We start from the raw sequence: 27,166 nt of genomic DNA on the forward strand, positions 1-27,166 counted from the left end.
AATTAAAAAAAAAAATTAAAGAAATTTCATTAGTCGATTATGTTCTATTATCGATTAATATCATAGCCGATTAATACACCGCTGATTAATACACCAGATAAAAAAAAGGTTAAAAAATATTTAATAATAATAATAATAATCATAATAATAATAATAATAATAATAATAATAATAATAATAATAATAATAATAATAATAATAATAATAATTATAATAATAATAATAATAATAATAATAATAATAATAATAATAATAATAATAATAATAATAATAATAATAATAATAATAATAATAATAATAATAATAATAATAATAATAATAATAATAATAATAATAATAATAATAATAATAATAATAATAATAATAATAATAATAATAATAATAATAATAATAATAATAATAATAATAATAATAATAATAATAATAATAATAATAATAATAATAATAATAATAATAATAATAATAATAATAATAATAATAATAATAATAATAATAATAATAATAATAATAATAATAATAATCATAATAATAATCATAATAATAATCATAATAATAATCATAATCATAATAATAATAATAATAATAATAATAATAATAATAATAATAATAATAATAATAATAATAATAATAATAATAATAATAATAATAATAATAATAATAATAATAATAATAATAATAATAATAGTCATAATAATAATAATAATAATAATAATAATAATAATAATAATAATAATAATAATAATAATAATAATAATAATAATAATAATAATAATAATAATAATAATAATAATAATAATAATAATAATAATAATAATAATAATAATAATAATAATAATAATAATAATAATAATAATAATAATAATAATAATAATAATAATAATAATAATAATAATAATAATAATAATAATAATAATAATAATAATAATAATAATAATAATAATAATAATAATATTAATAATAATAATAATATTAATAATAATAATAATATTAATAATAATAATAATAATAATAATAATAATAATAATAATAATAATAGTCATAATAATAATAATAATAATAATAATAATAATAATAATAATAATAATAATAATAATAATAATAATAATAATAATAATAATAATAATAATAATAATAATAATAATAATAATAATAATAATAATAATAATAATAATAATAATAATAATAATAATAATAATAATAATAATAATAATAATAATAATAATAATAATAATAATAATAATAATAATAATAATCATAATAATCATAATAATCATTATAATAATAATCATTATAATAATAATAATCATAATAATAATAATAATCATAATCATAATAATAATAATAATAATAATAATAATAATAATCATAATAATAATCATAATCATAATGATAATCATAATAATAATCATAATAATAATAATCATAATAATAATAATAATAATAATAATCATAATAATAATAATAATCATAATAATAATAATAATAATAATAATAATAATCAGAATAATAATAATAATCAGAATAATAATAATAATAATCATAATAATAATAATAATAATAATAATAATAATAATAATAATAATAATAATAATAATAATAATAATAATAATAATAATAATAATAATAATAATAATAATAATAATAATAATAATAATAATAATAATAATAATAATAATAATAATAATAATAATAATAATAATAATAATAATAATAATAATAATAATAATAATAATAATAATAATAATAATAATAATAATAATAATAATAATAATAATAATAATAATAATAATAATAATAATAATAATAATAATAATAATAATAATAATAATAATAATAATAATAATAATAATAATAATAATAATAATAATAATAATAATAATAATAATAATAATAATAATAATAATAATAATAATAATAATAATAATAATAATAATAATAATAATAATAATAATAATAATAATAATAATAATAATAATAATAATAATAATAATAATAATAATAATAATAATAATAATAATAATTTTAATAATAATAATTTTAATAATAATAATAATAATAATAATAATAATAATAATAATAATAATAATAATAATAATAATAATAATAATAATAATAATAATAATAATAATAATAATAATAATAATAATAATAATAATCTTATATATAAAAGAAAGAAACATTGGGCAACCCTAAAAAACCCTAATGGTATTTATGTAATTATATATTTTTAATTTTTTTTTAAACAATTATCAAAATTGAAACTAAATCCTGAAGAATAATATATAATGGTACTTTTGTAATTATTTATTTTTAATTATTTTTGTTTACTAATTTTTTAACTATAATTTTCAACAATTATCGATCTTCTATTTTTCATCAATATATCTCAAATCTTAAGAGATAAAATAGAAATTCGATTTGTTAAATCTTAATCTATATATTTGGATTATAAATCTTAATATGTCAGATTTAAAAAACCTAATCTTATATAAAATATGAATAATACTACATTATTAAATTTTACTATGTTAGTATACTATATTTTCTTATTATGTATTAAATTGATTAATTTTTTTTTCACTTTTGAAATAATATCCCGTGCATCACACGGGGGAAAAAATGCTAGTAATAATAATAATAATAATAATAATAATAATTAAAAAATTCAAAAAAAAAAAAAAAAAAAGAACGGTAATTTGGACTTCTCCATATTAAAAGAAGTATTAAGGGGTTATATCAAATAACCCCATTAACAATATTTTAGAGATAAATGCAGTACTTTTTTTTTTTTTTGAAAAAAGATAAATGCAGTACTAATCAAGTTTTGTAAGATTTCACATTGAAACAGGAAAGAAAGACCCTAAACAATTGAATAAAAAAAAGATTATGAATGGATAGGACAAACAAGGGTATCATATGGAATACTTTTAATTTAACTTGTAATATAATCCTGAAACACTAAACTACAAAACAATAATAATAAAATTGAAAATTCATTCAAAATGGAGCAGCCTCTACGTAACTTTTTGATTTTGTTGTCATCTTTAACTTGCCGTGTTTTCCAGGGAGAAGAATTAACCGAATCATGAGTTGTGTAACTATAAATACCTCATGTCTTATACAAGGATTCACAGCAATAATACTTTCTCATCATAAATATTCCAATACATTTTAATTACCATATCCAGCTAGAAAAAGGAAAATGGCCTCGATCACACCGAATTGGAGGTTTATTTTAGCTGTCGTGTTAGTATTGCAAATGTGGGCTTCTCAAGCCACTGCCCGCACACTGCCCAACGCATCAATGGTTGAAAGACACGAGCAATGGATGGTTCAATATGGCCGTACTTACAAAAATGATGCAGAGAAAGCCAAGAGATACAATATTTTCAAGGACAATGTGGAGTACATTCAGTCCGTAAATGAAGCTGAAACTCGGACTTACAAACTTGCTATCAACAAATTTGCTGATTTAACAAATGAAGAATTTCAAGCATCTCGAAATGGATACAAAATGAGATCTCTATCAAAATCATCATCTAAAGTTTCATCATTTAGGTACGCTAATGTCAGTGCAGTTCCACCGAGCATTGACTGGACAAAGAAGGGAGCTGTAACTCCTGTTAAGGATCAGGGGCAATGTGGTAATTAAGTCAAAATAACCCATATCTACATCTAATATTTACTTCTTCTTTTTTTTTTTTTTGGAGAAATTGTAGCATTACATAGACTAATTTATCATCAACAAAAAAAAAATACAGGATGTTGCTGGGCATTTTCAGCTGTTGCAGCCACAGAAGGAATAAACCAACTCACAACGGGGAATCTGGTTTCGTTATCCGAACAAGAACTTGTGGATTGTGACACAAGCGAAGATCAGGGTTGCAACGGTGGTCTAATGGACAATGCATTCGAGTTCATTATAAGTAATAACGGACTCACAACTGAATCCAATTACCCGTACGAAGGAGTAGATGGAACATGCAACTCTAAGAAGGAATCTTCTCATGCGGCAAGGATTACAGGGTATGAGGATGTTCCTTCAAATAGTGAGTCAGCACTGCTCAAGGCTGTGGCTAACCAACCAATATCTGTTGCAATTGATGCTAGTGGATCTGATTTTCAGTTCTACTCTGGTGGAGTATTTACTGGACAATGTGGAACTGAACTTGACCATGGTGTGACTGCGGTTGGTTATGGAGTGACTAGTGATGGAACGAAGTATTGGTTGGTTAAGAACTCGTGGGGAACTAGTTGGGGTGAAAATGGATATATTAGAATGCAAAGGGATATCGATGCTGCTGAAGGTCTCTGTGGCATTGCCATGCAAGCTTCCTATCCTACTGCCTAAAATGTGTAAAAACTTAAGATGGTCATATACAAGTATCCCAAGAAGTAGTGTTTCATGTCCATATTATGTGAATATATGTGTAAACTAATTTGCTGTAAGAATTTTATGTAAAGCTTGAAATCAAACGAACTTCCAATTTCACCACTTTCACAACCTCATAGCGTGTATTAGTACAAACACACACTTTGTCTAAATGTTCAAGAGAATAGGATTAAAATCTTCCTTTTATTATATAGGGCAATTAGCCAAATATATAAACACAGTAGTTACAACATAAAAGCAATTCAAGAAATTTACGTAAAATCTGTAATAGCAACTTGATAAGTTCTATACCTACTGGAAATCAAATAAATTAAGGATAAACGGTACCTTTTCGAATATATTCAGCGATTATTTCTAACATACCTCCGCAAGACAGTGGATCCATTTGAGACACAAATCTTGTTTCGAAGTAGTTCATGGCCTTGATAATGCTTTGGTAAGTAGGTCAGCCAACTAGTCTTGAGAAGAAACATGTGAAACTCAAAGCTTACGAGAAGCAACTTTGTCTCGTACAAAATGGTAGTTAGTGGAAATTATGCTTCATTCGCGATTGGATTAAACACATGATTAGATCATATCTTTGTTGCCACCATGTTGTCATAATGGATAGTAGGAGGAGCTGGGGTAGCACCAAGTTCTTAACGAAAAAAGAGTATCCATGAGAGCTTTATGGTAGTAGAAGGAACCGATTGATATTCCGTCTCTGCTGAAGATCGGGCTACCGATTTTTTATTTCTTAGATGACCAAGGGATGAGGTTCCCACCTAAGAATATAAGATATGCTGAAGTGGAAGTTCGATTGTAGTGATTTCCAGCTTAGGCGGCTTCGATGTATGCATAGAGAGAGAGAGAGAGAGAGAGAGAGAGAGAGAGAGAGAGAGAGAGAGAGAGAGAGAGAGAGAGAGAGAGAGAGAGAGAGAGAGAGAGAGAGAGAGAGAGAGAGAGAGAGAGGATGCTTTCGTTTCAAATGAAGCCCATAGTAAATATATTGTATGTTTTACGTAATATATAAGATATTTTGCTGTTGTCCAGTGTTTTTGAGAAGGTGACTACATGAATTGAGCCAAATTATTCACAGTATATGAGATATCCGGTCTTTTAAAGGATATACACAACTTGTCTGTATTTAACGATATTAGTAGAAGGTGAGCCATCATGGAACCAAAGAATCAATAGTGGAAAGTGGGATCGATTTTTTTCACTGTCCATTTTTTCCAAGTATGAAGATCATGAATATACTTATGTTGACTGAGAAACAAACTTTGAGGTGTCGATCGAAAGAACTTCCACACAAAGAAAGTAATTAAGAGGCCTAAAATTTGTTAAATAGAATTGTTGATATAATGCTTCTGAAATGGGATCGATTTGTTCGATCAGTATTGTTTCCTGTAATAAGCAAGTCGTCAATATATTCAAGAAAGTAGATGATGTTACCATTGACTTTAGAAGACCTAGATCAAGTTCTTTGCCTTCCCTCTCCTCCAAGATGTAACTTTGCTCCAAAATACCGGATTACATTTTAATTGACAAAAAATTCTTTTATACAACGCCCCACCGATCAATCAGTACTTACTCAACAATCGGTCGGTACTTACTTACAAATCGATCAATGGGCTAAAATTAGGTTGTTCAGCGCATCGCGCAGATCGAATCAATAAGTTTCTTGAGATCGACCGATCACTCTTTTCTTTGCCTTTTGCGGTCCGTTGTCGCCCTCGTTTCACTCTGCTCGCCTTTATAGCAAAAACATCACGAAAAACCATACAATGCTAAAACTGCATAATTCTACCTCCTATTTACAGTAATCTATATATATATATATATATATATATATATATATATATATATATATTGATTGAGAATATTAAATATTGTGACCAGATGTAATTATAGTTAAACCTCTATAAATTAATAGAGTCAGGACTAGCAAAACTATATTAATTTAGTGAAATATTAAATTATCGAACTAATAATTTAGTAGTTTTTTACCGAGTCGGGGCCAGAAGAAACTATAATTTAAGCGAGGTTATTAATTTATCGAGTATTAATTTATCGAGGTTCTACTTTATTATTTTTTTAATGTTCTTAAAATGATTTGATTTTTAAACAATTGTGTAGTTTTTCATCTAAATTTTTTAATGTTAATTTATTTTAATTTATTAAAGTTAAATGAATTCTGACATATTTATACTATTATGATTAAATAGGATTATTGATAGTGATTCGGCGTATATCTATAAACATAAGTTTGTTTGTTTCTTATTACATGCTTGAATTTAGATTGAACGGGTCCATTTTAATTATTAACACTTCATTTCATGTATTTGTAACTTAAGTCATAAAAGTAAATAACTATGCATTAACTCTCCATTATAAAGATTCATGTATACAAAAGAATATCCACATTGGGTGTAGTTCATAATTTTATAGAAGAATCAGCAAGAATTCCTTCAGCCATCTATCTCAGATTTGCAGGTCTAAACGTTTGGAATTCACAGTATTGTTCACATCAATATAAGAAACTCAAAAGTTTCAATCAATGCTTAAGAAAACGGTTTCAATCATTGGATTCAATTATTTAAGGCATTCCGACGGTATCTTTGAAATGCTTACAATTTCATTTTGTGATGAAATAGAGAATTTAATGACCGTTGGATTCTTCTTCCTTTTCTTCTTCGTAACAAGGATCGGTTGAAGAGGCTCAAGGTATTTGCTTTATTTTCTAAGTGTATTTCTTTGATTTTCTGGTTGTATCTATTTTATTGAATGTCTATTATGCCAATGAATATTTTATTGTTTATTAATTTTAATTGCATGTAGCAAATGATGGACATTTACATAGGGAAAAAAAGAAAAAAAGAAACCAGCCAGTTATTTTGGCTTGGCACATCTTCTAGAAAGGGAATGAACTACAGTGGAAGCCTAAAACAAGACACAAAATTAGAACAAAACTAAATTAATTTTTCCAATTCAAAGTTATAAAGTGTCTTTTCTTCGTCTTCTTCTTTCTTCTATTATTTTTATTTTTGATTATTTAATTAACCTCAGAAAAGATCATGTTGCTGATGAATCAATCTAATGTAAAAAAACAATATTGTTTAGTGTTTTATTTCCAGAAGTTGAGCAAAAAAAAAAAATTGTTTGCAAAATTCATCATATAAATTGAGATTATAATAAGATTTTAATTTGATTTATGTAAATAAGATTGCAAGACTACATAGTCCCCACTCTTGATGGTTTCCTCTCTAGCATCCAGTATCCACCCATTGAAGCACATAACTTTGAGATCAAGCAAAGGTTTACGATGATACTCCAAAATAAACTTTCTGGATACCTGGAATTGAACATCATCAAAACGGTGTTTCCCAAGAAGAGCTCCAGTTTCTTCTCTTCAAACACTCATTGCAAGAAAAAGTTCGTCAATGGTTGATGTCCCAAGCTCCTCACTCCATCTCCTCATGGCCTCAACTCCTACAACTCTTCATGCAAGTTTACAGCTCACCAGAAAAGGATGAAAGAATACGAAGGGAGATTCACAATTTTTTTCTAAGAGCGAAGAGAAGCATTATTCGAATTCGAGGCTTGGGAGAGATTCAAGACGCTTTTGAGACAATTTCCAACTCATGGAGTAAAACAGTGGCGGCAAATCCACATATTTTATCAAATGATCAATAAGAATGTGAGAATCGTCTTAAATGCATTATCTAGAGGCAACTTTATGAGTTAATCTATTCTTGATGCATTTATTTTGTTGGATCAGATTGCGCATAACAGGTTCGCCAAATCAAGCGAAAGGATGACCAGTGGAGCCAAGAAAGTTGCCGAGGTTTTGGAACTAGACGCACTTACAGCCCTTCAAGCTCACGTCGCCCAAATTTCTCAATAAAATATCTCCTTTTACATCTAGGCAAACCCACCACAACAAGTCCACACAGTGCAAGCACCCGATGTGCCCTTATGCTGCGAAATATGGAGGCAATCATTACTCACTCCAATGCTAGCAAGCGATGGGATAAGCCTTTTAGTGAAGTTTAAATAATTACTTCGAGGATCTTGACGCATGAATTTGGATTCGATTTCTTCAGTAAAGTTGTACAGAAGGTTGATATACATTACAATAACAAGTTTAGTTTTTATCATTGTGGTTTTAAGTAGTTTGATTCGTACGAACAACAACAACAACGGATTTGGGGGAACATAATCTACTGTGACATATGATGTTCGGAGAAAAAATCGAGGGATTTGGAGAAATATTTGGGAAAGACTCTTGCACGAAAATTGTGTATCACGTCGAAGTGCGAATGTACGGGTTAATGTTAATCTCATAGATTTGTTTGCGTAGCAGTAAAGAAGGGGTAAACATATATGATTGGAATCATCCAAACAGGGGACTCATAGTTGTGTTCGTTCCCGAAATTTTGCTCTTTATTAAGTTTAATTGCATATAGGTAATGATGGACATTTACATAAGGAAAAAAAGAAAAATAAACTAGTCAGTTATTTTGTCTTGGCACATCTTCTTGAAAGGGAATGAAGTACAGTGGAGCCCTAAAACAAGACACAAAATTACAAGAGAAGTAAGTTGGTTTTTGCGATTCAAAGAAATAAAGGGTCTCTTCTTCTTATTTATTTATTTATTTTTATTTTTATTATTTCATTAAACTTAGAAAAGATCATCATGTTGCTCATGAATCAAACTAATGAAAAGAACAATATTGTTTAGTGTTTTATCTCCTGAAGTCGAGCAAAAAAAAAAAAGATTAAAAAAACAATTGTTTGCTAAATTCATCATATAAATTGAGATTATAATCAGATTGTAATTTTATTTATGTAGTAAATTGAAATATTTATAGGCTTATGTATATTTATGTTAATAATCTATGTGAATTCACATATAATTATTCATATAAGGTTAAATATCGATTCCTTTGGTAATGCAGTACCTGATTTTGTGAAGTGATTATAATTATTCACAAATAGATTTTCCAATTGACTTGAAATTCTTCTTTTGGTTTGAACATCAGATAAATTTATTAACTATTCGAGTTTGTGGTACTGATTTCTAAATATCTTCATTGTATTTGAGTGTTTAATCGCCGTAAGCAACCCATTATTTGAAGTTGATAGTTTTACTTAGATGCATGTGTAAATGTATATTTTTACTAATAATTTCGCAAATGTTCATGTAAACGTCGTGGAGGTACAAATAAATTTATAAATAAATGTTTTTCTTTCTATAACTTTTATATGAACATCATGATTTCAAGTTGTGTACATCGATATGTGTCTTCATTGATCCGTGCTACGATTATCAAATATTTACTTATGTTTCATTTCACTTTTTTTTGTTCATATCTTTAAACTTCGTTATCAGGTACATTTCAAGTCGATCTACGGAGGTAAACACTCATTTTCTTTCCCCTGGTTTATGAGATTAGTGTGAGAGAAGAGTCAAATGCTCCGGTAATAAATTTCATGTCTTAGTTATTCACTTTATTTTAATATGATGGGTCCATTTGATATACACCCTTAGAATAGAAAATATATAGGGATAGGTCCACCCCTAAAATTCTTCCTTTGAGATACCCCATGGAGAGGCAAAAGTACTATTGTGCCCTTAAGTGCAATTTTCGCCCAACTGCATTCAGTATTTTCGCCCCTACATTCAGCATAATGCCCAACTGCATTTAGCATTTTGGGCCTGCATTTATCATTTTTATAGATTTTTTTAATAAAAAATATAAATGTTTATTTTATTATTATTTTTAATATATATCCTATTTTGTATTTTTTTAATTTTTAATTTTTTTATTTTTTTTCATTTTTTTAATTTTTTTAATTTTTTTAATTTTTTAATTTTTTTTTTGATAAATTTACTGTACTGAAATTGACTACATGTGACTATAGTATACTAGAGTCATGTATAGGTTATATGTAATCATGTACTGTTCTTTTACCCCAAAATTATTCTACACCAACAACAAAATTCACAATTTTAATCTTGATATTATAAATCAACGAACCCAAAAAAACACAATCACATGCATATAATCTTCAAAACATGAACACACATTACTATACATTAAAAAACACATAACATACATATAAATATATGTTACTATACGTGACTATAGTTATATACAATTATCTATAGTTATATAAGTAGCACATAAGTCTGGAGTACTGTAGCATGAATGCAACTTCACATGGCACTTCTTGGCATCTTATTCTTTGCATCTCATAATGTTATACAAAGCAAAACCTGTGGCAAAAAAAAAATTCAAGTTAAAGAAAACGAAGAACAAAATGGAACAAACGAATTACATTACATGAAAAAATACCAAAAAACAATGAAAGACAATTTTTTGATAAATTTACTTTGGTGAACTATAGTCACAAGTAATTATGTGCATTATTGTTACTGCATATGACTAGATATGACTATATGTAGTCACATGTAGTTAGGTTCATTCTTGTTACTACATGTGACTATATATGACTACACTTACCTGACCATATGTGACTATATATGTATATAAATAAAATTCATCTACACCACAAAAAAGTTCACAATTGAATCTATATATAAATATGATGAATAGAACAATGTGGTTGAAAAAAAAAATATTTACTTACTGTAGTGAAATTCTATCACAGAAAAACATTTGATTTGTTGTATGTTCTTGAAACTGAATTAATGAGATGACAAATAAACTCAGATAATAAAATGTGAGAATCAATGAGGTATGTATACATATAATTTAAATTATGAATTGTAGGTATGTATTTGGAGAGTAGAATTTTAATTAAAAAAAGAAAAGAAAAAAAAGCAAAATCTTATATATAACTATAAATAACAATTTTTATTACAAATATCGATTGAAAACACACGGTCATGTGCATATGTTACTATATATTACTATATGTTACTACGTGTAACTATGGTTATGTATATATAATTTAAGTCAGCACTACAATATAAGAAATCAATTTATATCAGCAATCGACTCTTATCACCATTACAGCGAAATTAAAATCAACATTATATGAATATAAAGGAAAAGTTCTTAGTTGGATACCCATAACATATACATTAATTAATTGCAAGCCAAATGCAACAAACTTTGCATCAAATCAAGCATCAATATCTAATGTCAGAACAAACAGTCAAATTTGGGAAATAACCACACAATCATTCAATCAAAATCCCAAAATTACAAATAAAAATAAAAATAAAAATCAAGAGATGCTCGTCAAATTACCTGACTGAATTTGAGTAATTCCACCATCACCAGATCCACAACTCAAACGACGAGCAAATCGAGACCAGCGGCACCCTCAACATGAGCAGCCAGAAGAGCAACCGTGACGAGGACGGCAAGAGCGATCTCGACTGCGGCAACGACAGAACCCTGCCGGGGGCGGTGGTGGAGGATCTGGAGAAGGAGGATGAGATATGGGAGCAGCAAGAGAGAGTAAGAAAGAGGGAGAGATGAAGAGAGAGGGTGAGAATGGCGGTGTGGGTTGAAACGTGTGAGTGAGAAGAGATAAGATTAGGAGGTTAGGGTATATATTGAATTCAAACTAAAAGGGTAAAATAGGTACTTCAAGTTGTTCAAGGGGGTCTCACTAATTAAGATCAGAATTTGGATTTTTGATTAGGGTAGAAATATTTATTGGGCCTCCTCATATATATTTTCAAAAATAGGGGTATCACTCATTTCCCCTAATATGATTAATGAAGGTAAAATGCAAAAGGCAAGGGAGGCTCCATTGAGCAGCCTAGAGCTATGGCTCGAGTAATGCGTGCTTTTATTGCATCTTTTGTGTATTTTTTGAATGCGAGTTTTTTTCCACAAGCTATGGCTAGAGTAATTCGTGTTTTTATTGCATTTTTTGTGTATTTGTAGAACAAGAATTGTTTCTTTTTTTGGTTGGAGATGCATAGATTTCATATTTTTAGGCAAGAATTGGTATTAGATGGGTGCATTTCATCCCATTCAAGTCGTTCAATAAGAGGACTACTTGATTCAACACCAATTTTAATGGGAATTCACATTGAGTTAGCAAGGGAGCCCTTGGACGAAAGATGCTATGTCTGTTGCGACAAATGTTTGTTGTACCAAAACAATTTTGACACTTCTCCATGTAAGTATTTAGGTGTTCTTAGATTTTATTGTTTGACAGTTAGCTTTTCCTAGCTAATTACAGAAGTAAAATATTTTTCTTTTGCATTTTCAGCCAGGGCCAAAACATCTTAAGGGAAGCCTTGTGCTCCAGCACAATTTATTGGAATCTTATCAACTTTCATTGACCTTCATTCAAGGCACCAATATCAACATTTGACTGTTAAAGTCAGGGGTTATTTTTTTACGTTGTGTAGTACAAGTACTTGTTGTTATTTTCCATATAATATCGTATATTTTTAACCACATATGCACATTGTGTAGATAATTTTTTAAAAGATTTTATCACTCTAAACAACATATTTATTTGTTAGTAATAGTTAATGCATACTTGCGATTTTTGTAACTCATAGATATAAGTTGAAGATGGTATTGTGAAGTTGTTGGTGTCTTCCTTTCATTTTTTTTCCCTTCTTTGTTATCATATATGCGGTTTTGTTAAATTTGAAATTTTGCTTACTATGAATGTAAATTTGCTAGGCATGTACATGTACTTATCAACTATTAGGCCTCATCTTTACTAATCAAAGATAATGAAACACATTTAATTAACAAATACATCTCATAGAATAAATTGATTAATAAGAATATCTCTTCAAATGCAAGGACTAGAACATAACAAAACAAACAATAGTGCAGTACAAAAGAGAAAAAGAAAAAGTAAAAAAAACCAAGCACGCATAAATATTGGACTTCAAAGAAAAGGGGGGAAAACTAACGCATAAATATTAGGAAATTGTGGAAGATTTCTATAAAATGGTGAAGTTTTCTCGTCGGATCCAAGTAGCTATCAACTGCTTGTCTAAAACTATAAAGCACGACAAAAATTGACTTTACGCCAAAGTTGTTCAAATCAAAGATATGAAGCAGTATTTCACCTTCATTTGTATATTAACTCGAATTTTGTTTGATAACAATATTCAGTTCTAACTTTATCGACAAAAATCGTCTAATTGCCTACATTTGTTACCTCAATGCATTAAAATTGATTTTGATTTCAACAACTTGAAAAATCGTAAACTCTCTTTCATAATAGGCTCCATACATGCTCGAAGATGGGTATGTTTTTTGAACCATCAAAAGGTCACCCACCACCACCAAAAGATGACTCTACCAACAACAACTTATGTAAACGCAATGAAGCAGGATTGACGAAATGGTCCACCATTGGTATACAGTGGAACTCGATATTATTGTACCCCACAAAATTGATAATAAAAATTCGTCGTGTTCAATAAAGCTGTTAATGATATCTTTAAAAGATCTAACAGGAATAAGACGATGATGATGTTGTTATCCTATTTTCTCATATTCTCCAGCTCTAAGACGATGACGGAGACTGTAATTTAACTGTTAATTGACTCTTTTTTTTTTCTTCAAAAATATTTTAATTAATATTACTGTCTTTGCTACGAAATTACTGTCTCCATCAGTTATTTAACTGTCGGAGAGAGTAATTTAACAGTTAATTGACTTTTTTAAAAAGTATTTAAATTAATATTACTGTATTCGTTGCTAAATTACTATCTCCAGCAGTTATTTAACTGTCGGAGACAGTAATTTAACTGTTAATTGACTTTTTTATTCTTAAAAAAATATTTTTAATTAATATTACTGTATTCGTTGCTAAATTACTGTCTCCAGCAGTTATTTAACTGTCGGAGACAGTAATTTAACTGTTAATTGACTTTTTTTTTTTTCTTAAAAAAAATTATTTTAATTAATATTACTGCCTTGGCTGCTAAATTACTGTCTCCAACAGTAATTTAACTGTCTTAGACAATAATATTAATAATATTACTGTTCGGGAAAATAATATTCATAATATTACTGTCCCAAACAGTAATATTACTGTCTGAGACAGTAATTTAATAGCCAAGACAGTAATATTAATTAAAATATTTTTTTCTAAGAAAAGGAAAATTCAAAAAAAAAAAAAAAAAGTCAACGCCGGAGGCCGGCGGTCACCGGCCGGAAAAAAATTTCAGGAAAAAAAAAATTTCGAAAAATAAAAAAAAAGTCAACGCCGGAGACCACCGTAATCTGGCCGGAAAAAAAAATTCAGAAAAAAAATTATTTTCTGAAAAAAAAAATTTGGGGGTTAATGTGATATATTTGTTTAAATCCGGGGTCAATGTGTAATATTAAGGTAGTTAGAGCATAATGGATGAAATTGATAAGAATTATATTATGGAGGGTATTTTAGATTAAAGACATGGGGATGAGTTTAATTGAGAGACTGTTTTTTTTTTTGTGTACCAAAATGCATTTAAGTCCCATGTGATGGGCCTTTTTGCCGTTCGCCCTATTTTTTAACGGTGTGTAGTACATGGACACAAACACGACATTGTTTAAAGTTTATGGGTGCAAAGAAAACTTTGCCTTATGAAAAATTCTGAGTACTTGTTGTTATTTTTTCATAACCAGAAAAGTACTTTACATTTAGGGTAAATTACACCCACACCACTGAGGTATACTTAAATAACTTTAAGGTCCCTGTAGTATCGATAATTACACTCACCCCCTTGAAACGTAGTTATAAACTCTAATGGTATAATGCATTGGGTACGTTATTATGATAGAGTTCTAACGGACTATTGGTTTCAGGAAGTGGAGGAGACAACAAAGATTTATGCGTGATTTAAGAAATATTGGGGGAGCCATGTCACCCCATAACTCCCCATAACTCTATGTTATCTCCACCACTAGCTAAAAGTAATAGTCCATTAGAACCCTATCGGAATAATGTATCCAATGCATTATGCCGTTAGAGTTTCTAACTACGTTTCAGGGGGGTGAGTGTAATTATCGATATCACAGGGACCTTAAAGTTATTTAAGCATACCTCAGGGGTGTGGGTGTAATTTACCCTTACATTTATAATAGGAATCACTTGTCTGCAAATACAAGTTATTGCAACAATTTCAAGGGCGATTGTTGTTTGGAAGTAAAGAATGAAAAGCATAATAAAAATAGGACATATGGTTTTTTTTTTTTTTCATTTTTTGCTGAAGTGCTGAAGATGCAAGGCCGATTAACATTTGTTTTATATTGTGGGATAAAAAACGGTCATTTAATTCTAAACTAGTAATCGCGCCCGTGCGTTGCACGGTGTAGCATAACAAACGTTGAAATAATTATTGTTCTAATAAATTGTTGTATAAAAATTAAAGCATTCAATAAAGCAAAAAAATTAATAACCGGGCAAAACATTAAAATTTAACTGGTACAAAATTAGTAACAATTTGCATCTTGCTTTCATTGTGGTAGATTAATAAAATTGGAGTTAATACATAAATTATTACAATGAGAATAGTGAGTTCAAATTTTCGTAAGATTAGAAGCAGTAATGGCATTGCACTTCATCTCAATAATAAATATGTAGATTTGATGGAGCAATTTCATGATTTTTGATAAACATATTATTAGTATTCATAAAAGATTAAACCACCTCCAAGGCACCATGCCTATCCATGTTCGTTAAGAACCACCAACTATTTTCAATCTTTCATAAGGAAATTGTTCTTGGAAAGACCTGCATGAACATCCCCATTCTTGTCAAATTCTTGACAGTGTTAAACTCATCTTGATACAGAGCAAGAGGTTGGCTTTCCTCTTATTTTTTCTTTTCTTCCTTTTCTTTTCGATAAACAGGAAGACCTTGGTCAGAAGAAACACAATAGAGAGAAAAAAAAAATCGAAAACACCGCATAACCTCATAAAGTAAAAGCAGAAAACTGGGATGACATGTTGCATATAAAATAACTGTCAAATTTTAAAAAACAAAATAAATAAATAAAAGAAATCAATATTATAGTGATTAGGGCAGTTTGTTTGATCAAATAATCATTCATGAAAATCAATTCACAATCTGTTAAGAAACCAAATTAAGCAAAAAATGTGGACTTTAAAGACATATTCAAATACCGAGAGAAATAAGATTAATGTCGGAAGGCCGCACAAATAAGGATGCTTCCTCACCCTTCCAAAATGAAGTCATTTCATCTCATCGTGACATTTTTTAATAAAAATGATGAAATGAAGAACTTAGAAAGCCAACTCACAATTCTTGAATTACTAATTATTTTTCGCCATCCCAGTTTACAAAATTCCTTATATCCAAAACAATACCTCAAAAAAGAAAAGAAGGATACCTGTTATGCTAGTAGCTCTCAAACAAACCGAGGTACTTAGTAATGAGAAACAAATAGGTGATGCTTGTCCCATCCAGAAGCTTGTCCTGCTCACATTAATCGTATTATGTGATTAATTATTCTTGTCTGATAATATATATAGTGGCTTAAACTAATGGTATTCCATCATCACGTATAACATCGAGAAATTAGATATGAACGAAAATGAATAAAATCCAGAGCATCAAGACATAATATTCGGCTAATACATTTTGAGATGGTATATTCGAAAACAAAACAGAGCTTAAACAAAACAGATGAAATGGCGGTAGTACACTTCTAATTCTTAAACAGATGAAATGCGTCATCACTCACCACTACCATTTATCTTCACCTCCGTCACAACAATTTTTCTTCTAATTCTTAAACAGATGAAATGCGTCATCACTCACCACTACCATTTATCTTCACCTCCGTCACAACAATTTTTCCTTGGGGAATCGCTAAACACCAAAAAAAAAAAAAAAAAAAAAAGAATCCGACAAAGATTGTAGTTTTTTTTTGTCCGAGTTAACAAATCCCACATATCAAAATGAAATAAATTTGCAAAAATAAAAATGAAATGATAATCTGTGAAATTAAATTACCTCTTTCCGCAGATTAGGGATTGGTTCCATAGCTAAACAGATCTAAGCCAGCCAGATTACTTGGAGCTCTTATATATCATCATTATTACAAACACCATCATCATTTTTTAGCTTCTTCGATTCTTGTTCTTCGTCACCGTCACAATGAACTCCTCTGAAAAATGAATGAACACAGCCCCAAATGAGAGTGAGGATGGAAGAGAGATAATCAGAAGAATCAAACACAACTCAAAAGAGAAATTCAACATAAAAAAGTCATAGAAAAACGCATGAATCAGGGGGAATTAAAAAAAAAGCAAATACCTTGTCCTTGTCAGAAAGAATCAAACACAACCCCAAATGAGAAATTCAACACACAAAAGAATGTTATAGAAAAAGGACTGAATCAGGGAAAAGAAAAAGAAGCAAATACCTTCTTGTCAGCGGCGGCGCGTCCCAGCCTTGCGGTCTAGCAGAGATTTTTTTATGCCACCAACGATTTCGCAAGACTGATTGCGAATTGTTGCAGAGATTGTGGGAGAAAATGAGACAGAAACGTGTTGGTGTTGTCATTTTTATCAGAAGTGGCGAAGGAGTTGAAACTTGAGAGAAGATAGTCATCAGTTTATCAAATGTGTGCGTTTTTTTTTTTTTTTTTTTTTTTTTTTTTAATTTATTCTTATTATCGTTGAGCTGCTTAGCGAATAAAACGGACAATTAATTATAGGACTTAATTATCCTTTACCAAAAAAATCCTCAGGGCAACAAATATTTCACCAAAACAGCATTAGAGTTTCGGGGCAAACCTTTCTTTTATATATAAAGATAAGTCAAAAGTTCTTGTTTTTATATATAAAGATAAACCTACATCATGTTAACAAAATACTTGCAGCTAGAAAGGTAACATTAGGGAAAACATTTCAAAGATGTACGGATATTCACTCTAAAATTTGCATAGATAATTTCAATCCTAGTACAATAGGAAATAAGTGGCAAGTGCAGTACGAAAGAATAGGAACACAAACTCTTTCATGTAACATCGTCCTCCTTTCTTTTCCTAAAGAAATTATGTTACCTATTCCGATGTACTAAAAGAGTAGTATTACCTGAAGAGCTATTCAACACCTCAAAACCCGTTTGCTGTCAATTCCCCAAGTTAGACATTCATGTTTTTTTCCCTCCCTACACGTGAAGAAAATATCAGTATAATCAAGTGGAAGAATAATGAGTCTTGATCTTCAATCTGATAAGACATCATTACTAACTATTGCAATTACATATATAAGAATGTCATGATGCTGACCTCCGATCAAGCAAATAGGAGGATTACTTGTCTCCTTGATCTTCAATATTGCAGTCATCTCCAACTTATCAAACACAAATAAATGGTAAAAACAGGCTTCACACAACAGGAAAAATATGCATGAAAAAACAAATTAAAAAGCTAGGCGAGGTAATTCCAATGATTGTAGAAAATTCAGTAAAAGCTTTGTAAAACAGGCCACATAAAGCGCCGAAAATAATGCCAACAAATGTCACGACTGTTTAAGAACATTAAAACAGAGTTATCCGCATTTTTGTTTTGCCTGTTGTATGAGGGAAAACGTAGAATTCTTCTTCGCTAACAATATTTTCTTGAGTGAAGCGCAAGAGACGGATTTACAAAATAAAGCTGCAATTTTGTTAACACAAACAAAAGAACAAAATTTCGCAGAGCAGAGATATATTTTCGCATAATCCCAATGACCCACGAAAGATTTTTCGGAAAAGAACAAAATAACGCAAAAAACCAAGCAAAATTTCGAGGAGCTGCGATATTTTTCTGGTAAAAGAATAGTATAAAATCAGGTCTATGCTAAAGATTTTTTCAGAAAAGAGCAAAGTAGCTTTTCGCCAAAAATGCTCGCATAAATATTTTTTCGGAAAAGAAAGAAAAATTATTTTTTCATACTATCACATATCCACCAAATGATTTTTACGAAAAAGAACAGAATAACGCAAACAATATAGCAAAATTTAGAAGAACTTTAATTATTTTTTCATACTATCACAGATCCATCAAATGATTTTTACGAAAAAAGAACATAATAACGCAAACAATATAGCAAAATTTAGAAGAACTTTAATTACATTACATATAACGTCAAGAAAATTGGTCCCCGGAATTTCATTGCGGTTCAATTATAAAGCATTGTACCATCTAATGGCCTCCATTAGTCATTTCTTATTTCCATTTTCACTTACAGCAAGATGAACTATTGAAGCTTTAACAGAGCAACATACCTAAAGGCTAAAGTAAAGATGCAAGTAAATAGAGCAACAAAGAATTTCATGAGCAGCAGCTTGAATGCAAAACCAACCTCTCGACCAACCAAGTTGTGTGGAATTTGTCAATTTACACGAATAAATCGTTACAAAAGATAAACTTTGGAAGTAGATCTACAAAAACTAACAATTTTGTGCACGACTACTACAAAGAATCAATCATATAAAATTACATCCATAATAAACGAAACGTAATCAAGAAGTCTCAAACAAACAATTACCAAAAGCAGAGATTGGTCTTTGACGGCAAAATCCATAATATGAATGGAGATGATTGGGGATTATGTTCCTATGTATTGATGCTATGTTGTGATGGAAGAAGAGCAACAAAGAGAATCCAAACGATTGTTTGACGGGTGGAAACAAAAATTGGAAAGAAGAGTTGTGGAAACGTTCAGAAACTGATAATGGTGGCCAGAAATTAAAGCATGTCTGTACAGATCCATTGATCTAACATAGCAAATTTGCGAAACTTACAACCATTAAACACGCAAACTAAAAAAATAGACACAACCCATTTGTAAAAACAAAGGAAAAAACAAATAGGGTCTTACTTGGGTTGGTGGAAAGAAAACAGTGTGATGTAGTTGAAGAGATGGCTGAGCCCGCAGAGAGGTGAGGTGAATACCATAAACTGGTGACCCCAAATTCTCTTTGAAAACAAAATCTCTCTTTGAAATTCCGAAACCAAATTGAGAATTCGTCCAGAATAGCAACAAAGATCGTATTCAGAATTCTGTACTTTTTGTAGGCGGAAAAAAATGAAAATAAGGGAGTGGAAAGTGCAGAGATCGGTAATGAGGGAAATTAAGAGACCAAAGAATTAGAAAATTCAATTCCTTCTCCAAACATATAAAACCCCAAAAATAATCGAGCTGTGGATTCTACTTTTTGCCATCAGGTATCTGCAAAGCAATGAAGAAACACAATTATTGAATTTGGTATATTAGGAGAAATACTTACCATGAGATTGCTTCTGATTTTTCGATTTGCTCCATTGTTGCAGAAAAAAAGAGGTTTCTGTGTCAGTGGAGTGATGAATGTGTTTATACAACAAAGAAGCTAATAAGGGTAAGTGGAGAAGTGGAGGGAGAAGTTTCTACACAAGTTTTGCAGTTAGAAAAACGTGGGCAGTTTTCTATACAGAGTGGGACGAAAAAAAAAAAAGAAAAAGGCCAAAATAAAACGGAAAAAAATTCGGCTAAAAAATTAAAATTTCAAAAATAACCCTAGGTTTACGGTTAGGGTTTCGGGGAAAACCTTTCTTTTATATATAAAGATTATAGTAGTTTCCAGTTGTTAATTACAATTCACAAGAGCTGTCGAATAGCAACAAGGGGTTGGTTGGGGGGGGTGGGGGGTGGTGGTTAAGGTAATTGAAGAAAATAAAATTAAAAAATGAAATTTCGGAGGAGGTCATTGTCGACGATGATGGGCCACCTCAACAGGAGTTCCCTATACGATGATGGGACAGATCGGATCGGATTTGACCCTTTCAGAAAATTTTGAATTTTTTTCGGAATTGAAATATTTGTTCTGATTTAGATTCCAATTTTTTCGGAAATTTTATTCAAAATGTAAAATCAAAGCAAAAGTAGAAAAAAAGTTCTCAAATGTTTTCATAATCAAAAGTTTTCAGAAATGAATGCATCAAAAGTTAGAAACCAAACGTGTAACAAAAAACAAACAAAAAAAAAAGAAGAGAAATTTGTAGAAAAAAGGCCGAGAAACGAGAACAAAATGCGAGTCAAATTATCTGGAACATATCAAAATCATTTTGAAAATAGTTATAGATTCTTGTTATGTAATCCTACTCACTATATTAGTTGAAACCAACTCACTATATTTTTCCAGATTTGTTTTGTAATTGGTTTTGCTAATACGAGATTTACCATTTGCCTACGTAAGAAAATAGATATGGGGTTCTTGTTTTATTTTTTAAATTATAATTTTGAATTTTAGTTGCCAAGCTGTTGTGGTGTTGAATTTTATTGTGTTTCAAAATCTTATTTTGTTGTTGAAAATTTTAACCTCAAATTGACAATTTGTTTGGTAGTGCGAAGGAGACAAATGATGTATGGAATTTAAGCTATTATTCTGATGTATTATTAACACCACTAGGGATTCAATTAATTTTCCTTAGTTACCATTTCATTTGCGTTTATAAGATGTGTTTTGATTTGATAGTTGATTACTGTAATTTAGTATTTGAATTCTATAATTTAGTAGTTGTTTACTATAAATTAGTAGTTAGTTAAGTTAATTTTGTTATTTTTCTATGTATACAAGTCCGGAATGTATATGAAGATAATTTAGAAGTTTTTTTTCAAATATATAATTATTTTTTGGGTTTGATTTGTTGATGATGGAATTTTTGCCGATAATTGTTGTTATTACTGCATTTGCAGTAATTGTTGTTATTATTGCATTTGCAGTTGTTGTGGACTTGTGAAAGAACCTTTTTCTCTGATTTTTTATGAATTCCTGTAAAACTTTGAATAAAGCAACTACTACTCTTATATTTTGTTTCTTTTTGTTGTAAAAATAGATGTTTCCGCTATTTTTGTGATCGTTTTTTTTTTATTTCTATGGTCTTTTTGTTTTTTTTTTTGGTTATGTTGTTGAAGCATTAAGGTTCTTTTTGTTTCTTTTCAAGTTGATTACATTAATCAACAACTATTTTAATAGTTGATTTCATTAATCATTGATGACATAGGATCAACGCTTTCAAGACCTTACTACAAAATTCTACTTCTTTTTGTCGAGAGTACACCGAAAGTATGACCTTGAGCTGGTGGCAGTGAAGACGGCGAACGGAGAAGTAATAAATAAGAGAGAGAGAGAGAGAGAGAGTGTTTTGGAGAAAGTATTCATATATTTTATTGAAATATCTTTTGTAAACGTATATGGTTTTCTCATATGTCTTATATACAAGATAAAGTATCTTATTTTGGATATCAATTAAGACCCTCCATTATCTACTAATTGATACTACTTTACATATTACATTCGATCTATTTTATGGTATAGATGCTTTCATCACGTTTTCTGAACGATCGGCTAACTAGGTCGCCACCTAATCTTTTTTTCGCATCTCGTGGGTTTTAAGTGGATTGCTCGGCTAACCATGGTGAATGACCTCGTTGGGACTTTGTTTGGGCATTGAATAATGGGGTCCACCTTGCTCACCATGGCTTATCTGGGCCTAGATGTTTTCTCTTCACCTTGGGCTCCGCTGGACTTGGGCTTGTTTTGTCTTTATTGGGCCATTTCTAGGGCTAACAATTGATTGACCAAACAAGCATCCATCATCTATTCCCCATATTCTTTAGCGAAGTGCTTCGCTATAGAATAAAAAGCAACTTTGACTTTGGCCTCGATATTCCTCTTCGCTTTGACTTTGTAAGATGCAGGCTACTCCCTCCTATTGTTTGACGTAGCTAGCGAAGTGCTTCTCTATGGAATAAGAAGCAAGTAAATTTCGCCCTTCCAATTTCTCCTCAAGAATACGCGAAACTTTTCAGTACGCCATCATAATTACGGTGTCAGCCTCGGTCTCCGTGGCCATCCCATAAGCTTTCTTGTTTCCAAAGTGCACCATTGGGTGATGGCCTTGGCCTCCGTGTCTCATTCTTCATCTTATTTCCTTTTTTCGCTTCATCCTTTGCTCCTCCAAATATTGCAATATCGTCGTTGCTTACTTACTGCGTCGTCGTTCTTCCGCCTTATCGCCGCCGGGTCATGGAGTTTCTTGCGTAGATTTTTTCCTTAGTTTTTTGGTCATTCTCTCATAGATAAGAGTATTAGTCCAGGTAACCCTCTCTCCTCTTCTATCTTTCTCTCTTTATTTCTCTTTTTTCTTTTATTTTTGCCTGCTCCCTTCTTCTTCTTATGTGCTTCTATGGCAACTTCTCCTTCTTTCTCCCGCTTTTCTAGACCTTTCTAGCTAGCAAATTTCTCCAGTGCCATCATAACAATCCTAATCAGCAGCACGATTGGAGTCTGCTTGCCACTTGTCACCCAGTCAATTCTGACTCTCAGCCTTGAGCGGAGCCTCTTCGTCATCGTCAAAGCTTTTGCCGTCGTGATTATTCTAGTACCTGGATTCATTCACGTGTTGCCAGATTCTTTCGACATGTTTTCCTCCACCTGTTTGAAAAAAACCCCGTGGCACAAATTTCGATACACCGGATTGTGGCTATGCTCTCCGCTATTATGACTCTCATAATCGACTGTAGGGTCACAAGCGTCTACTCTAAGAAACACATGCTCGATCAAAGGACTTATTGTTGCACTTGCTTTCATCAAATGTTTGAAGGAATGGGACTTGGTGGCTGCATTCTCCTGGCGCACTACAAGTTCATAAAGAAGGCAGCAATGGCATTCTTCTTCAGTGTGACAACTCCATTTGGATTAGCATTGGGATTGGGATTGGCCAGCACATACAAGGAGAACAACCCTCGAACGTTGATCACCGTTGAATTGCTGAACGCGTCATCTGCAGGGCTGTTGATCTATATGCGTTTGTGATACAATCTCTTGGTAACAAAGTGAAACTCTTACTTGCGTAAGTATTTTTAGAGAAATAAATCTTGCATATCGTTCACCCCACTACATTACATGCTTAAATAAGTCCTATAAGATAAGGAAACTTCCTCAACCGCTCTAATAAACTACCTCTAATAGAACATACTATAACTGCGTACAAAGTAAATAGACTAAAATAGATAAACACTAATTTATGTAACCAAAGTTTAGCTTTTTCGTATCATTCCACTCCCCTTATGAACAACATTGTCCTCAAGGTGGAGTTTATGGAAACTCTTTGTCATCACGCCTTGCCTATCATCTACTTGCTTGTTATCCTGTTTGATATTATTCCTTGCCTCCTACCTTCCAATCAGCTACAATCAAATTCACATCTTCCAACTCAACCCCCTTTTGCTTACTTCCTTGTAGGTGGTATGTCCTGCCATTCTCGCTAAATTGCATAGTCATGGCACGATAGTCCATCAAGATTGGCCCTAGGCCCTTCAACCACGGTACCCTGAGTACTATGTCCACACCAATAATCGGTAATGAGAACAAATTTACGTTGAAGGTGTACCCCTGCAATTGAATCGGTACAGAGTTGTACTCAATTTGACACTCTAATTTTATCCCCATTCGTTATACGTACTGTGAATGGTTTGACTCGAGTGACTGGTATTTGGAGTTGATGGGCTAGGACTGGGTTTATGAAATTTACGTTCGACCCCGTATCAATTAACATTTCCACATGTGACATCTCAAGTAGTCTCGTTAAGCGCATGGTAGTTGCACCAGCTTCTCCCCCAAGGCATTCAATGAAATATGGGGTTCTTCTTAGAATCCAACATCTTCTTCTTCTATACCCCCTTTGTTTTCTATTAAAAGCGCTTGGACCCGTCTGCATTGGTGCCCTCAAACGTACTTTTCGTCGTAGTTGAAACATAAATTCTTCTTTCTCCGTTGTTGCATCTCTTCCAAGAAAGTTTTCGTGCTTCTCCAGACGGCTTTGATTGGGTGCTCATCGATCCAATGTTGCAAGTCAATTGCGACATCCTCCCTGTTGAACTACTTGGGATGTTCAACTTCTTCCCAGCCTGGAGTTGTTTATCTTTTCTCTTCGCTAATTCAATCGCCAATTGAAGATCCCTTGGTTTAAATAATCTCACATCGCCTGCAATCTCCTCCTTCAAACCTACCATAAATGCTCCCAGTAGAGTTGCTTCTGCCCAATTAGGTAAACAATTCATTAAGCGTTCAGAATCTCGTAAGAACTCACGAAATCCTTCTTTTTTTCGTAATCGACACATTGATTCGTTCGAATCTTTACAATCTCCATGTCCGAAACGGAGAAGTATTCCCTTTTCAAATTGATTCCATGAAAGCTTGTGTCCTCGATTTGCACGTTCGAACCATTTCCACCATTGGTTCGCTTCTCCCTCTAGATTAAACAAGGCCAGCATAATTTTTCTAGAACCATGAATATTGTTCGCCCCAAAAAATTGTTGTGCTCAATTTATCTAAACTCTTGGCTCATCCCCCGCGAATTTCGGAAAATCCATACGAACTTGAAGTTTTCTTCTCTCTCTGTCACCGTGGTTCCCTTGACCAGAAGCCCTGCTGCGGCAAGATATAGTCGATGCATGACTTCCATCGCTATCTCCCTCTTCCGACGATCCATCTGACGATGGTAGTGAATTGCAGCCCAATGGATTCCGATGTCGTCGTCTCTCTGGACCACGTTCAAGTAATTGTTGAGGGAAAATTCTAATTTATTGCATAGAATTTTCCAACGTATCTAACCGTTCCCTATTTGTTGCCATTGATCAAGCGTAGCGTTGATACAATCGCAATCTTGCTCTGATACCAATGGATACAATCTCTTGGTAAGAAAGTGAAACTCTTACTTGCGTAAGTATTTTTAGAGAAATAAATCTTGTATATCCTTCACCCCTTTACATTACATGCTTAAATAAGTCCTATAAGATAAGGAAACTTCCTAAATTGCTCTAATAAACTACCCCTAATAGATAAACATACAATAACTGCATACGAAGTAAATAAACTAAAATAGATAAACATTAATTGATGTAACCATAGTTTAACTTGTTCGTATCACTTTGGTGGATCATTGGCTGTTGATTTTATGGGGCCAAAATTGCAGAGAAGTATCAAACTCCAAATCAAGTCTTACATAGTTGTTCTACTAGGTGCCGGTGGGATATCACTCATTGCCAAATGGGCTTAATTGATGATTTTATGTGTTTTGCTAGTTTTTTTTAATTCAGTTATATGTGCCTCTTGTGATGTTCATCTTGATTACGATTCCATACATTTCATTGTTTCCACTCTCTGAAAATGTAAATTTACCTCTTCATGATCATGAAAAAAAACCAGGTAATTTGCGGTTCTTGCATGTATACTGAAATTTTAGTCGTACGTTATTATTTTCATCAAGTCCTGAATATCATTTGATCATAAAGCTTATAAGTTCAGCTTTCTATTTCTCGTAATCTAATCGGTTATATATGGTGTCACCGTCTCTAATTTAGATTCCTTATAAATATTATTATTCGTGGATATTAACTCATTAACAAAATAATCATTTTTAGATATAATTTTTTTAAATACAAATATGAAATATCTACCCGACGGAAGATACGCAGACCTCTAACCTACATAATATAAATTCAAGTTAAATATTTCATACCACAACCCAAAAGTGACTATAAATATGAATAAGAAAGAGTCAAATCAAGACCATACAATCGATAACAAATTAATGAAAACAAATTAAAACGTTGTCCTAATTAATTCATACTCAAAATAATGTTATCAATAGGGACAATACAAATTCAAGTTGGCGAATGTATGGACGTACATGTATGTAGCTAACGTGCAACCTCCAAAGAGATTTAATTTAAGCTTCGACACCAAACCTTTTCGGAGTATTTGCTTTTTTTGTTGCAAAATAAT

At 30.9% G+C, this 27,166-nt stretch overlaps 1 protein-coding gene and 1 long non-coding RNA gene across 12 annotated transcripts; one reads left to right on the top strand and one right to left on the bottom strand.

Annotated features, from left to right (window-relative positions):
* Nucleotides 1–3,202: 3,202 nt before the first annotated feature.
* LOC105971133 (senescence-specific cysteine protease SAG39) lies at nucleotides 3,203–4,382 on the top strand. The gene is made up of 2 exons (XM_012995977.2): nucleotides 3,203–3,644; nucleotides 3,762–4,382. Exons 1-2 carry the CDS (start codon nucleotides 3,203–3,205, stop codon nucleotides 4,349–4,351), a joined length of 1,032 nt encoding a protein of 343 aa, XP_012851431.1. The 3' UTR covers nucleotides 4,352–4,382.
* An 11,431-nt stretch (nucleotides 4,383–15,813) lies between these two features.
* On the bottom strand, nucleotides 15,814–20,813 carry LOC105971144 (uncharacterized). Of its 11 annotated transcripts, none has more exons than XR_016034211.1 (9): nucleotides 20,627–20,813; nucleotides 20,218–20,399; nucleotides 18,642–18,705; nucleotides 18,445–18,520; nucleotides 17,772–17,940; nucleotides 17,360–17,513; nucleotides 17,088–17,215; nucleotides 16,734–16,819; nucleotides 15,814–16,114 (listed from the first exon to the last, which is right to left on the bottom strand). It is a non-coding gene; the product is annotated as an uncharacterized LOC105971144 (long non-coding RNA). The 11 variants fall into 11 exon arrangements; XR_016034210.1 differs by having other exon boundaries at nucleotides 15,814–16,213; XR_016034204.1 differs by having other exon boundaries at nucleotides 17,772–17,847; nucleotides 20,627–20,811.
* Between the last annotated feature and the right edge of the window lie 6,353 nt (nucleotides 20,814–27,166).

The sequence above is a fragment of the Erythranthe guttata genome, chromosome 11 (assembly GCF_056151865.1).
Source record: "Erythranthe guttata isolate IM_541 chromosome 11, IM_541, whole genome shotgun sequence".
In the NCBI taxonomy this organism is placed as follows: domain Eukaryota; kingdom Viridiplantae; phylum Streptophyta; class Magnoliopsida; order Lamiales; family Phrymaceae; genus Erythranthe; species Erythranthe guttata.

Coding starts and splice junctions, on each gene's coding strand:
- LOC105971133 (XM_012995977.2), top strand. CDS start 3,203: ATGGCCTCGATCACACCGAATTGGAGGTTTATTTTAGCTGTCGTGTTA. Junction 3,645..3,761: donor TAAGGATCAGGGGCAATGTG/GTAATTAAGTCA, acceptor AAAAAAATACAG/GATGTTGCTGGGCATTTTCA.